At 42.4% G+C, this 15701-nt stretch overlaps 1 protein-coding gene across 1 annotated transcript in view; it reads right to left on the minus strand.

The window, feature by feature from the left end:
• The window catches only part of LOC131973032 (genetic suppressor element 1-like), a 39637-nt gene that overhangs the window by 13679 nt on the left and 10257 nt on the right, over nucleotides 1–15701 (minus strand). Inside the window, exons 2-3 of the mRNA XM_059334869.1 lie at nucleotides 2152–2331; nucleotides 20–219 (exon numbers count right to left, since the gene is read on the minus strand). Of these exons, the coding sequence (XP_059190852.1) occupies nucleotides 20–219; nucleotides 2152–2331 (380 nt within the window). The remainder of the gene's footprint in view (nucleotides 1–19; nucleotides 220–2151; nucleotides 2332–15701) is intronic.

Below are 15701 nucleotides of genomic sequence, written 5' to 3' on the forward strand. Positions count from 1 at the left end.
GACAAACAACGTGTCTTACCTGTCGTCCGTCGGCCCGCCACAGGCCGTTGCTGGTCTTGGTTGGGGCAATGGTGACTACCGGAGGGGTGCTGGGGACACCGTGGCCCCTGGTCTGGCCCAGGAGGGGCCCTAATGAGCCCCGCTTAGGGGTGGTGACTGGCGAGCTGTGGCTGGTGGCCGGGGAAGAGACTGGAGAAGACTCACCGCTGATGGCAGAACCTGAAGAGGGGAGACTGGTTTAATAACAGCAGGAGACGCTGGAATAAAGTGAAGCTATCAGAAGGCTGATCAGATTAAAAAGATTTCAAACAATCCCCTTCGTGACATAAAACAGATGGTGCAAGAAAAAGAAAAACTTTTGTCAGTGTGCCGGCCTCTGACGAGGTAAACCGTGATTCAATCATTTTGATGAAAAGCATTTCAGACAAAATGTGACAGAAATAAAGGAAAATGTAAAAAAGTACAGAAGGTAGAAGAAATGAGGGAAATGGTGCAAGATGAATGTGTGTGTGTGTGTGTGTGTGTGTGTGTGTGTGTGTGTGTGTGTCAATTATATGTGTGCAAGCTGATAAAAAAAAAATCAGATATGGAGCGAAGGAAAGAAGGATGTCACAAACGAAGGTGTTATAAAGAGTCTGGGGTGTGACACGGCGAAGGGGGAGGTGTTAAATGTGATAAAGAGAGAGTATGTGTGTGTTGCCTCTAACACTCACGCTACGCTATTACTGTAACACTCAGTAACCAGTAGACACGCAGAAACGCAAACACATTCAGAGATGGAAGGAAAGAGGAGGAAATAATGAGATGGAGAGAAGGTGGGGACGAACGAGCTCATATAACGGCGAAGGTAGAGAAAGAGCTACAGGGAGAGAGTGAGAGAGAGAAAATGAGATGATGATGGAGAAAGAGAGAGAGAGAGAGCTTGTTATAATTGGCTGTAATTAGATTCTCATTATTAGGAGATGAATGGAAATGAATGAAGGAAGAGACATAGAGAGAGAGGTCAGGATAGGTCAGCTCTTATTCAACACCTTCATTAGGACACCAATGAGCTCAGTGAGGACACACACACAAATACAGATATACACACACACACACACACACACGAGAGGAGAGCTACCGGCCAGTAAAATGTTTCATATTAATCCACAAAACATAACCTTAGTCAGTAAAATAATATGCTTGTACAATTATTGGCACTGTGTTGCAATACAATGTGCAGTTTCCTGTCATTAATACCTCATTCACGTCTTAAAGGAACAGTTTGACATTTTGGGAAACATGCTTTTTTGCTTTTTTTTAGAGTTGGATGAGATGATTGAAACCTTTCTGTGATGTGGATATGAAGCTACCGCAAAGAAACGGTTAGCTTAGCTTAGCTTATTTTAGCAGAAAGACTTGAAAAGGGGGGAAACAGGTAGCCTGGTCAGCCTAATCAGCACTGATAAACCAGCTCCTAAAAAGTATGTTCCCATGCAACTTAACTGCAGTGTCAATCACGTTTTGAGGGAAACAGATTTTCTCCCGGATCACATTTATTCTTGATGTTTCACAAAAACATTTCTACTCAAAGTTCACAGATATCTAAACATGAAGATGGTTGGGGTGGATGGATGGGTCAAACACATTTCAGCCAGGAGGCCCGTGATGGTAAACTAAACGTCAACATCGAGTTATTCTTATTTTATGTAACAAACATACTCCTATTAACTCAAACCATGATCTTTTACTTAACCTAACCACATAGTTTTGGTGCCTTAACCTAATTTTTAGGCGACAGGGTTTGAGTGATAGATTAACATGTTAACATGTCTCGTTTGTTTAATCTGTCTACAAATCAAAGTGTAAAAATAACAAATGACAGTTTTAGAAGGGCTTAAGCTTATTCTCCTTTTGAAAATGAAATAAGTGTATTTCTTAAAAGGTGAACTATTCCTTTATTGACAGCTCAGTTTCAAAGTTTAAAGTTGACAGAAACCAAGAAAACATTCAGATACATTAAAGGATGTTGAACAAACCTGACAGCAGGTGTAGAGGTGGTTCTTTTTGGGTGTGCGCGCGCGCATGTGTGTGTGTGTGTGTGTGTGTGTGTCTCCAGGGCCTGAAGCCACTGCAGGAGCTCTAAGTTTCCAAAGAGGTTAGATCACCCACCTCTGGGATCTTCAGCCTGTTTGGCCAGTTTACGCAGGGCAGCAGCGAATCCGGAGTTTGCAGATTGGGCAACTGCGTTCCCATTGGTTAGTGGGCTGAGGGGACTGACAGTAGCCGTGGTGCGAGTTGCCGTGGAGATCATTCCTAATGATGGTGATTTATTGGACTCATGGTTCATACCTGAGGAGGAGAGTGGGAGTAAATATGTGAGAAGCTTTGATATGTGAATAAATTCCACCATGACGCTTTTATTGTTTGATATCTCTCAATAAAACAATCCAGCTAGAAAAAGTCTGATTCTTTTGTCGACCAGGACATTAGATTACCGCCTCTTTCTAACAGTAGAAAATGTAGCTTTGAATCATTTTGTAAGAACATGCATCAGTGTTTGAACACAGTTGGTATCTCATTTATCTTGAATGAATGAAACTCGTACACAAGCGCTCAAAGAGAATGGACAAATGTGTGTGCGTGTGTGTGCATGTGTGTGTGTTTCTCCCTTTGTGTCTGGACATCATAGTGAGCACATACGCGTGGGTCAGCTCCACTACAGACAAAGTGGAGGGAGTAGAGCTGTGTCAAATAGAGCGGTGACCCTAATAGCAAATCACACACATGAACGCACACATGTCCATTTCCTCAAGGGAGCCAGCCAACACATCTTAAGACCTTGGGAGTGTCTACACGCAAACATTAAGTATCACTGCAGTTTTACACCCTCACAGATGCAAACATGCACACAAACAAATTAACACACACACACACACACACAGATAACTAGCAAACCCATTGATCTGCTGAATAGTGGAGAAACTTGGAGCGGACATAGTTAGCGTAACCTTTGTCTTCACCCTCTTACTGACCCACTAATGTTAATTACAGCTGGAATTAGCCAGCAGCCCCCCTGCCTGCTAAAGCAATGACCTCATTACCACCACAACACACACACACACACAACCACCTTTCAAACGTGCACACACACACATGCCACAGGAAGAGCAAACAAACAGCCAAAGCAGTAAACACACTCATGAAAAATTCATACGTGCACATTGAACACCATTATTGAATGTTCTGCTCATCACATGGAGGATTTTTTTTTTGAAGAGATGAAAGAATAAAGGGGCGGCCAGCTCTAAGAGTTTGTTAATTGAAAGTATATTACATTATTTACAGATGCCTTCTACCTGCCAGCTTTCACACATGTGAGCAAAAACAGGCAGAGGAAGCCGCAGAGCGTAAAACAGTGAGAGGAAGATATATGAAGGGAAGAGTGAGGAGAAACAGAGAGGGAGAGGAAAAGAACAGCCAGATTTTAAAGTAACAAGAAGAGGAGATTGGCAGTGGTTGCTTGTGTAAACCATCAGAGAAACATATCTGTACATTTCATCTGCATGTTTTAAACATTTAAAACCAACCATTAGAGATTAATATTATCAAAGTGTTGTAAAAAGCCATTACAGGTTTTCTTTAGTTTGTTACCAGCTGCCACAAAGCAACCGAGACAAATAACAAATAACCTGTCAATCTTCATCTAACTGCTGAGTGACACTTTTAATGAGTGCAATGTATAAAGTTAACATGTATGTGTTTATACATCAGAAAACAATACTGTACACCAGATGTGTGTTTTGTTTTAGCGTTCTTTTCTTGCCTGTTTCTACAATACTCATAATTTATTTCCTTTGCTTTATTCACCATTTTCCTTTATTACTTTGGCTACACTTGTGTATTTACATGTCACGGCGAAAAAAGCAAATTGAAACTGAAACAGACAGACAGAAAAGGAAAGAGAGATGAAGAGAGTAAAAGCTCAGATCCTGACAGGCTGTGTGTGTGTGTGAATGTGTGTGTCTATATCTCTGTCTCTGCTGAGCCCAGCAGTCAAGGGAGAGATGATAAGACAGTTTCTATCGACTCTTTCTCTCCCTCCTTCCTCTCTACTCACTCACTCTTTCCTTCCCGTCTCCCCTCCCTCTCTTCTCTTTCTCTCTTCTCTCTCGTTTATCTCAGCATACTGGAGCTTATTTAACAAAAGCCAACACACATAATCTCCTCTCTGTTTCTTGCTGTCTTTCTTCTTTTTTTCTACAATCTTTTGTCACAGGCTATTCCTCTGATATTTACCCATGTCGTTCACAAACACAAACATACTAACATATGCATGTGGGCATAATTCAAACATGCAAACAGACTCACTCACCCTCCCGCTCACTGTTCTCCTCCTGCTCGTCGTCTTTCTGCTCCTCTGTGAGACTCTTTCTCTCTCTCCCTCTCAGCCTTGCAGCTGCTACGTGGTCACGTGACCTCTTTTCTATCCACTTCCCCCCTCCTCCTCCTCCTCCTCCTCCTCCCCCTCCTCTCCATCCACCGCCCCCCTCCTCCTTCCCCTCCCTCTCCATCTATCACCCTCTCCATCTTACCTCCTCCTCCTCCTCCTCCCCCTCTCCTCTCTCGTCTCTGTCACTCTTTTTATCTTTCCATTTTCTCTCCTTAGCTGTCCCTTCTCTCTCTCTCAAACTGTGCTCTCTGTCGTTTTCTTTTCTCTCTTAATTCTTCATCCTTCCTCCTTTTGGCTCCCACTCCTGGGAGGGTGGAGGGTGGTTGAGGGGGTTAGAGGGGGAGTAGAAAGAGGAGGAGGAGGGTTTAGGGTGATGACGGGGAGGGTGTGTGTGTGTGTGTGTGTGTGTGTGTGGCAGCCGGCAGTGTTAACCCTCCATCCATCACTCTGTCTCTCTGCTAGTCGGCTCTGTCTGCTTCGGGGACAGGGGTGAGTCTGGGGGGAGGGGAAGTTTCTGACAGTGACCTTTCACCCTTCACCTCTGACCTCTGCTGCCCCGGACAGCAGGAGGTTGGAGGGTGAAACACACAACAGCCCTAAATACAAATTAAGACATTTAACTCCCTTTAGGAATGTTTCTTAAAAGTGATGACTGAATGAATAAACACGAGTAAAAGGCCATGCTCGCAGCCCCATGAGGCTGTGATGCTCATTGCACACCAGGAAAAAAGAGAAAAATTAGCAAAAAATTACGTTGCCAACGGAAAGGCTATACATGAAACAAAATGGTTTGTTTATATGCCATCATAGGACATCTCAGGCTTGTCTGACTAAATTTTCAGCTGTTCATGGGTTACTGTTAGGGTTCAGCTGTTTTGGAGCTGTGAAGTGATAATTACAACTTCCGGGTGTGTGACGCACTTGGGTTCAAAAAGACTTTTACATTGTGAAAGAGACATCTGTAAATCACTTGCTAATTTTTTTTTTGGTACATAACTTTCAGGTCAAAACACGTTAATAGCAATTATCTTATTGGCCCTAAAGTTGTAAAATTCACTAACAGCCAAATCCAGAGTTATTTTCCTTCCTCTGTTCATGTGAATGAGCCAGAGACCGAGCAGTTGGCAGGTGGGGTTAAATGAAGTGCTAGTGTGCCTGCTCTATGGGCACATAGATGTAAAAGATCCAGGTAATTGTATACATGGTAGTCACTTTTCCAACACTGTATCCAGTTCTTTTCATACCGTCTTGTTAAAATGCATGTGGTAAGTTATAAATGTGCTAATAAACATAGCTACATGCTACATAGCTAAGGGTGCGTTCCCACACAACCAAAGTATTTAGTGTGCCAGAAAAAGATTTAGCATGTCTTGGTATGTTAAATGCAGCACGCCAAAAATGCCAGGATGTCTCACTGCATCAAGTTGCATATTGCAGTTTGAAAGCCAGCGTGCTTTTCTGGCTATTCTGAGGGTCAAAGTTCAGTGTTATGACAAAGTAGTGTGTCCAGTTTATGCGCATACTGCATGCAAATGTACATACTTTGTAAGGACATATGTAGTACAGACTGAGACCATTGTGTGTTATATTAATTAATATATTGTGTATCTTAGTTTTAATGCATCCTGTAAGTGTAAAATTTGACCTGCTGGTTGCTGTAAATGGAAAGCCAGATACTCACAAAAATCATTTGCCTATGATTCATCTGGGAAGCATTAATGTCTGCCCCTAATTTCTTTGAAATTCACCAAATCTCAATGTATTTTGACTCAGCAAGGACAAAAGTGCTTGACCAACTGACTATCGGTGCATCGACCAACTGAGCCAAGCCATCAACCTGCTGTGGATAAAAATATTCCAATGCACACCACAAACTAATAATAAAACAACCAGCTTAGCAAAAATGGAAATCTGGGTGTGACTCCATTCACCCCCCCCCCCTCCACACACACACACACACACACACACACACTGTACACACAAAAAAAATCACACTCTGCTCTGCATGATGTAAGTGATATAGGACATGTTGAGGCCTGTGTCTTTGACACCTTTTTTGTGTCTCGCTCTCTCTTTTTCACTATCGCTCTCTCTCTCTCATACACACACACACACAACAACGACTGCACAGGGGGACTGTGAGGACAGCAGGGGGGGACCTGCTCTGCCCCGTCAGCTCGTTAAAAAAGCACAAAGTGTGTGTGTGTGTGTGTGAGTGTGAGTGTGAGTGTGTGTGTGTGTGTGCACGCTAGGGTCATTAGAATGGAAGAAGAGGTTGTAACACACTAACTACTCATTAACCCTCATCACATTGGCATGTATGAGCGTGTGTGTTCCTGTGTCGGCTACTGTGTTAACACTTAGATTGACTATCCTAATTTGTGTTTACGAACAGTTACCTAACATTACAACAATAATGAGTGTGCACACAAACACACACATACACATCCTCTTAATAACACTAAATACGCTGTATTTAAGTTTTAAGACATGGTTATTTGGGCACCTACAGCTGATACTAATCGTAACAACAGCTACTGTTGTTGTTACAATAGCTGGCAGACTTTTTCAAATTCCTCTGACAAGCACGCACACACACACAAAGACAGAGAGAGAAAGAGAGGGAGAGGAAAAGTAGCCAAATGTTTTACAGCCTCTTAAAGTTGTCTGTAATAGCAGTCAGAGTGGCGTCAACACAGCAGTCTCCAGGGTTACTCCAGGGGCTGCTAAATGGCTTTACTAGCTCCAGTCACTCTGCAGCTCGCACAGAAACACTTAACACTTCCTTACAATCCATAAACAACGAACACACTCTCCCACTCGAGCATCACACACACACTCACGAATACAGAAATAGGCACACAAATTATCATAAATGTCAGGAAAATGACATAAGACAGAAACAACCAAGGCGCTTGTACAGTATGTGAGCCGTCTGTAAATACATGCAAAGACGAGCACACACAGAATTAGCTGACTCAAGATTCGGGCACTGTGCGTCACAAAACGTATGCATGTGACCCCTAGGGACCAAACAGCCAGCATGCATTTATGGTCCTGGGATAAATGGAGCAGAAAAACCACATACTGTAATAACCAACACCTCCAGCGAAAAAACAAACAGGAAGCAACATCGAAAGACACACTGGAGCAGAGAATTAGCAGCAGGAAAAGAAAGAACAGGGAAAGTATGGGAAGTGTAGCAGTCATTACTCTGTTTTATATTAAACAGTGGATCCGCTCGAGCAGAGCCATGTTTACTGTGCAATCATAACAGAGTCGAGATGTTAGTGAAAGGTCTATAAATTATCACCGCAGCAGCTTAGAGCAGAAATGTGGGCTGTCAGCAAAGACGCGATGGCTACATTGGAAAAACTCTTCCTCTGTTTTGTTCTCTTCCCTCCTCCCTTGAACTCAGGCCTTCACTTGCACCTCCTCCTGGCTGCAGGGCACGTTTCCTATTTCAGTGACCCCTACTCCATGACTCTAATCAGTGTACTTGTCTATGAGCATCTTGTCACCGTCTGTCAGATACAAAAAGAAGATATAAATAGCAGCTGTTTTGGGACCCGAACACTTTCCTCTATCTGTCCGCGTTATCGCTTCTTTGCCTTGTCATTTCCTTTTCGCTATCTCTTTTTCAGTCTCTTACCACTCACTCGACGGCCTCTCCCATCACGTCTGCTGCTTTTCTGTTTTTCCCCTCCGAGTCATCGATCTTTTCTGCAGCGTGTGGCTCAGTCTTGCCTCTCTCTGATACAGAGATGATGCAAAAAGATAAAACAATCTGAGGCAAGCCAATCTTACTCTGTCTCAGTTTGTTTCGGCGCCTGGCTGCGTCTGACTCTTGCCGGCAAGTATTGTGTGTGTGTCTAAGGATGTGTGTGTGTTCAGCGTTGGTGGTGGAGGTGTATACAGAGGGTTGTGTCAGACAGTTGACAGCCACAGTTCCACCTCCTCTGGCCCTAGAACGGCTCTGCTCACCAGGTGCTGACACCATGGTGGCTAGACCTCAACCATCTGAACAAACACGAGGGGGGAGAACACACGCAGACACACTCTTGTTGCACAAAGGTGTACGAAGACAAACAGACCTGCAGCAGATGCACACAGACCGGCCCGTCAGGCAGGTGTTGGATAAGTATAAAGTGCAGGGTCTAATTGAGGCGTGTGCAGCAGAACAAGTATCGCTGTAAAAAATGATGTTCGTGTTGAAAGAGTAACACTCAAGGTGAGGTTTGGGTCAGCAAATCAAGGAGGAGCTGATACTGTTGTCTCTGAGGAAATTAACTTTACAGATTTTATGGATTATTTCCTCATATATTCCCACTGAATAGATTAGACTGGAGCAATGAGAAAAGCAGCCTTGGCAGTTGATTTATTCCTGTCATCACCTCCGTCCTCTGTGTCAGCGTGTATACCAGGCTTTGGGCTGTCAGCTGTTGTTGCTCTAACAAAATAATTTGCTTTGTGTCTCCTTGTTGTGCTCATTCACCTCTTCGGTCCGTTTTTTCTTGTTTTTCTTTATATGCAATAGACGAAGGCTATTCAGTTTCGCTCTATAGCGTGGTATTTACATTTTAAGTATGCAGGATTACATTTTAGAACATTTGATTTAAAATATTACAACAAAATATTTAAAGATTTCTGGTCTTGCTCTATAACATTGAAGACTTTTTAAGTAATGCAACCCTCTATTTACTGTATCGCCCCTTTTTTTGTTTTTTTTCCAGTAGCAAAAGTTGTGGATAGTAGCTTTTGGTACTTTCTTTGATAACATGTCTGTTGAGGTTCTAAGCAAGCTGAGCAAATACTAGAAGGTTTTCAAATTATCATCGATAAAAATCGCAAACTTTTCGTTCAATGGACCAAGATGATGGCAGCTCACAAAACTACGCTGTACAAGTTGACAACATGCAGACCTTCCACTGTTTGGATGCTGATGAAAGGATTTAGCAATGTTACACTGAAGATGCAACACGACACCGCTTTATCGAATCCTGCCTGGAGGTTCTGACCAATCAAAATCCTGTGAGGAGCATAGGTTAGTTGTTTCAGAGTTCAAGAATGAACTTTGAACCTCCTCATCCAGAAGTCCTTAAATTGCTCAGGAAACCAAAAAAATTGAATTTTCCAATTCCATGACAACTGGCTAAAACAAATGTGATATGGAGCTACTAAACAGATACTAAATTAAACTTTGGTGAGTTTTTTACTCAAATTTCAAGGTCAAGAGAAGGATTGTCTCCTTGATTAACTGTTTAATCGGTTGGTCTATTGAACATCAGAAAATAGAGAAAAATATTCATCACAAGGTGACATTTTATATTCTTCGTTCTGTCTGCCCTACAGTCCAAAATCAGGTTGAAATAAAATTATATTTACAACCTTACAAACATACCTTAATGTTTAATAGATTATGAAAAAACTTAGCCTAACTTCTTGGGATTTGTTTTAGCTCTTTTAGCTGAAATGGAAGATAAAAAAGTAGGATCAGATAATATGAGGGGTGTGGTGTTATAGTGGAAAACACAAAAAACTAAATTAAATATGAATTTAAGTAATAAACTATAGTTGTATTTTTTTTAATATGCTATAGGCCTAGATATCACGATAATATTGTTTATTGTGAATTACTCTGGCTGTGGTAATCTGTGTATTGAAAGTCTCAAAGTGGGACAGCCCACTTGAGCACTCTACCAAAATTACACCATAGAGGAATATCATGGTGATTAATGTTTATTGGGCCAGCTTTTAATAATAAAAAATAATAAAACACTGGGGTTAAGAGTCTTTGAGCGGCTCGGACTGAGTTTACAGTATCTACACGAGAAGGAGGTAATTAAAGAGATTGGAGGTTTACTCAGTAACCCCTGCTGAGCAGCTGGTCTACGGCAGGTCAGGAGCAGCACATGGTGCATGGAGCGTGTGTGTGTGTGTGTGTGTGTGTGTGTGTGTTGAACTCCACCTGCGGGCTGTGTACACACACAAAAGCGACGTGATCCGCTTGACTGCTGCTAATGCGCCCGGCGGCATCTATCTCAGCCTAACAATACAGTCGCCGTTAAAGGTCCCGGATTAAACAGCGACTCCTCAAAATCCCATGGGTGCTGCTGTGTGACAAACTATCTCAAGGAAACTGGGTGACACACACGTTGTGTTTCAGGTCTGTCTTCCTGTTCAGTAAGTTGTGTAAAGTTTACCACGAGCAAACAGGAGCGGTGTGTGATCACCAACAAGTTTGACAAGAAAAGATAACAACAAGAAACCACAAACATCTTAACCAGCCTCACCTTCTGCGGCTGCGTCAAAACAGACGCACTTAAAACGGAGGAACAGGAAGTGAGGGATTCTAAATTCAAAATAAGAGCATGCAACGTTCACGAAGCTATATGATGCAAAAAAATAAAAGAAAAATAAATAAAAGAAATTGCATTTTATTTTGCTTGACTTAGTATTACAATGCTATCTTTGCTCCCATTATAAGTCATTGTGAGAAACACTAATATGACGCTTTATTTTTGTAACCAGAGGCTGTTTTCCCCTGCTGTCCGTCAAGCTGAACCAGTTTGTCTGATTACATATTGTCGACTGATTCAATCACACACTGCACACTTTGAGTGTCGTAGTCAGTTAGTCTAAAAATAGCCTTGAAGAAAAGAAGAATTCACTTCCGTATGGAGTAGGCAATATATTTTTTAATGTACAAACAAAGTGAGGATATAACTGCCCACACATGGGCTGCGAAAGCGAAATTGCTGTCATAGCAAAAAAAAAAACACATTGCCTGTAAGATAATAAAGATATTGTAAGGTTTTGTGGAAAAAAAGTCATAAGGTCATTAGATAAAGTCACCACAGACGATACCAAGCAATAACTCAGTGATAATTTAACAATTCAATCCCATGTTAACTTTAAAAGCAGTAATGAACGACCTTGTTATTCACTACAGTGTACAACAAAGCAAACCCTGGGACGTTTTGTTCTAAAACAACAGAAAACAGTCAACTTACCGCCTCACCAAAGAAAAGACAATCCTCGGGTTTTGCGCATCCTTTTTAGGAGGATAAATTACAGCGTCTCTGTGCGCAGCGATGTACCGTGTGATCTCCGCGACACCACTACAACACACACCGATGTGGTGATGTGGGAAGGAGAAGGACAACACGTTAACTGTCCTCAGGGAGAGAGAGAGAGAGAGAGAGAGAGAGAGAGAGAGAGAGAGAGAGAGAGAGAGAGGGGCGGGGTATGAGCGGGGAAGGAGGAGAGGAGGAGGGCGAGCACCTGCTCCACTGATGTTCCCTGGAGAGATTGAGGGATGGAGAGAAGTAAGATGTGGCCCCAGACTGCTGATACCTCACAGCCTGGACATGTTTACTGTCCACTGGAGACAATCAGATCTGTTCAAGTCAGCTCTTGCTGCTGCTGCTGCTGCACAGGAGCACAGCACACAGGAGCCCTAAACTAACAGGCTAATTTAACTCATCACCATAATACTAGTATTGATCTACTGCTGTTGACACAAACCCACTTCTCCACTGCTTCTTCTACTAACAATACTACTATTGTTATTATTATAAAAACTAGGCCTACAATGTTTGGAGAAAAACTAAGAAGTCTCATGGACATACTCAAGTAGAGTGCCTCAAACAGGCTGTTCTCATAATTTGTTAATTTGTATATAATGCACTTAATCGTTAGCCAGGAGGCACGGTTTATCTTTTTTTTTAATCATTTTCAATTTTGAGGTTTGTCGTAAGGCTGCAACCTCTTGTGGTTGTAGTAATTATGACAGAAGCAAATGAGGAAGTCAGGTGACATTGTATAAAGAGCGAGAAAGTCCACAAACAGAGGTGGTCATGGTGAATAAGTGGATTAAAAAAAACCCACAACAGGCGACTGCTGTTCATGTCCCCTGAAATAAAAAATCATTCTTCCTATTTTAACAAGTTATGCGACATCATGTTCTTCGTCATATTCTTCTCCACCTACTTAAAGCAAAGTAATAATTTCAACCCAAAACATGATCAAGTAGATTTGATGGCTAAACATAACATAGTATAGTTTCTTTTTTCATACGATATTAAACAAACTCTTATACGAGGAAACATTTAAGTGTAACTTAGAATAACTTAACTGAACTTAAAGCTGCAATAATTCATTATATGGCAACGTAACAAGCTGTAAACATGAAACTGACATATTATTGCCTTGTGAGATTCTTATTTTTCCTACATTAAGACATTAAGATTCATATTTCTGTTGTCCTGAAGAATTTAAGTCCAATATTCAGTTTTGTTTTAGCCCTAGTTGCTGTCCACCAACTTCTGAGAAAAATCTGTTTCTTTAGCAGTTAAATGATCCAATATAGTTATGTTTCCATTCAATTGTCAAGTGAATTTTAAGCAAACTTTGAAATGTTACCAAAAAAAAGAAATGCAAATGAGGACCAGTTTCCATCGACTGTTTTTTTTTTTTCAGTGAATAGACTAAGCTATGGTGTAGTTTCATGGAATTAGGCACTAGGCTACACATGGCTGTAATCCACCAGTAAGAGTAAGAGTAGAAGAAGTAGAGGTTGTGAACCAGAAACAAAAAACTTGGCCATCTAACTCATCTGCGAGAGAATCACAAGCATACTGTATAAAGTATCAAGTAATAAACATGTTTATTACAATTCATCTGTCATCATATGCTATAAACTCTCTCAGCCTGCTTCATTTAGTCTAATATTTCAACATCTCCCCTGGGCCTCTCTGTCTGTCTCCCTGTCTCTCTCTTTCTTGATCGTTCCTCCCTTCATCTCCCCATCCCTCTCTCCACATCTCCCAAGCAGCTGCTCCACTTTGCAGCTATTTAACAGCTGTTTTGCATCGATTTGCGCTTCCGAGTGCAGATTTCTACCTTGTCCATCTTCCTCCTCCCTCTCACTTTTTATTTCTCCCCCTCTCTTTTCCTCTCTTCCTCTTGCATTTCTAAGATGCCAGACACGCAGTAGCACCAAACTGCCTTGATGTTTTCCTCAATGAATAGACTGTCTCCTTCAAGTCTTTCCCTGAGATCCATTCAGTGATGAAAGACACACACACAAGCATGCATAAACACAACCTGGCACGCATGCATCCTAATAGACACACACATTTGCACGCACATGCACACACATACATGCACGCAGATTAGCGGCCCCCTACTTCCCCACTTTTCTCTCTGGAAACAACAAGTACTGAAGGAAGCAATGAAAAAGAAAAGAAAAAAGTGAGGCTCCCCTATAATCCCAAAATCCCTCTCTCTTGTACTCAAACCTACACAAGAGAAAAGAGGGGGAGTGAACGTGTGTGTGTGTGTGTGTGTGTGTGTGTGTGTGTGTGTGTGTGTGTGTCTGCAGAGACCAGTGTAGCCTGACATGATTTATGGTTTGGCTGTGTACTGCAGGCAGACACTTTCAGTTTTCTCTGAGGTGGGTGTCTCACCTCCATCCTTTGTGACCTATACAGGTTGTATAGTGCATGTGTGTGTCTGTGTGTGTGTGTGTGTGTGCGCGCGCGCATGTGTGTGTGTGTGTGTGTGTGTGCGCGCACGCATGCGTTTGTGTGTGTTTGTTTGAGAGGCAGATAAACTGTAAAATGTACACATGAGCTTGTGTGTTTACAACTGCAGGTGCATGAAAGAAAAGATAAATCTGATCGAACATATGCTGCTCTGTGTGCTTTTGTGTGTGTGTTTGTGTGCAGTGTCGGGGTCAAAGCGCACAGCGGTGTGTATTCTCCGGGCGGGTTATACTTGGCGGTGGACTGTAGGATCCCCCATTAAGCAGCGTGTAAAAGAAGCCAAGCACAGAGGCCATTATGAACTCCGGCAGTAATAGCTCCAGGAATCTTACTGCCTCTGGAGACCTGGTCATTAGCCTATTCCTCTCTCATAAAGCCCTCTATCCATCACACACGCAAGCATACACACATTTGTATGCAGACGCAGCCACACGCAAACACATGAGCACATGCACGGCTTGTCACCGTCTCCTGCTTTCTTTCTCTGTCTATTCATCTCTGGTGAGGAAGTGCCGGGGATACTGCTACAAGAACAATCCACCAAGACATCCGCAGATGTCTTCAAAAACAGATGCACATAAACACACACACACTCTTCGCACACTCTTCGCACACGCACACAGATGCTCATTTACAAAAGCAGCGAGGCATAATATCAGCCATGAACCCAAACCGCTGATTATTTAAATGTATTCCTCCTTCCCCATCCAGTGAAAGTGAGACGCTGTAGCAGCCTGTTAGCTCTGGTCAGGTAGGAGATTACAAACAGAAACACTGTCACATCCAATGGCGCTACAAGGTTGGACATGTATTATAATGGCAACTAAACCCACCTTCTGAGCATTCACACATACACACACTTTCATATGCATACACACACTCTGTGGTGAGATTTATTGACAATTTAGACAGTGAAGACAAACTGCAGAGGCAACAAGGAGGTGAGTACGCTCTTTATCCTCAGGCAGCTGCACACACACACACACACACACACACACACACACACGTTATACAGTGGCATGTTCACAATCACCATGCAAAAAAAGTGTGCACACACACAACATAAAATAATCACTACTGTATCACCAAACACACATACTGTATGGACATGGATCTACTTTCACCTCTGCACACACACAAACTCACAACCCTAGTATGTATTAAGTACATTAAGTATTAAGTATTAAGACTATAGTCAGAGTAACTGTGGTTTTATTAAAGGCACGTGCATGCCCACACACACACACACACACACACACACATATAGAGTACATTGTGTACCAGCACACACAAAGCATAGGGAGTCCAGAGAGAAGAGATACCTGGGGATGGAGACACATTGGCAAAGGTAATGCTGGAGTCAGTCACTCTGTCCTCAGGCGAAACACACACACACACACAGACACACACAGACACACACACACACACACACACACACACACAGTGCTGTAAAGATAAGCACTAATCCTGTTTATTACCTCCTCCCTCTCTATACTCTCCCTCTCTTTTTCATTTTATCTCTCCCTCATTTTCTCCCTCTCTTCTCTTATTTTCCATCTCTCCTACTCAAGCCTATTGCAGCAGCGTGCGCAAGCACATACACACACACATTTTGTGCACACAAAAACACGCATTGTCAGTTTACTCCTGTGATGTTTGTTGGCCTGGGGCTGAGACGAGGAAACAGGGAGGGGAGTGTTGATGTGTGCTGCTCTTTTCCA

The sequence above is a fragment of the Centropristis striata genome, chromosome 6 (assembly GCF_030273125.1).
Source record: "Centropristis striata isolate RG_2023a ecotype Rhode Island chromosome 6, C.striata_1.0, whole genome shotgun sequence".
Taxonomy (NCBI): domain Eukaryota; kingdom Metazoa; phylum Chordata; class Actinopteri; order Perciformes; family Serranidae; genus Centropristis; species Centropristis striata.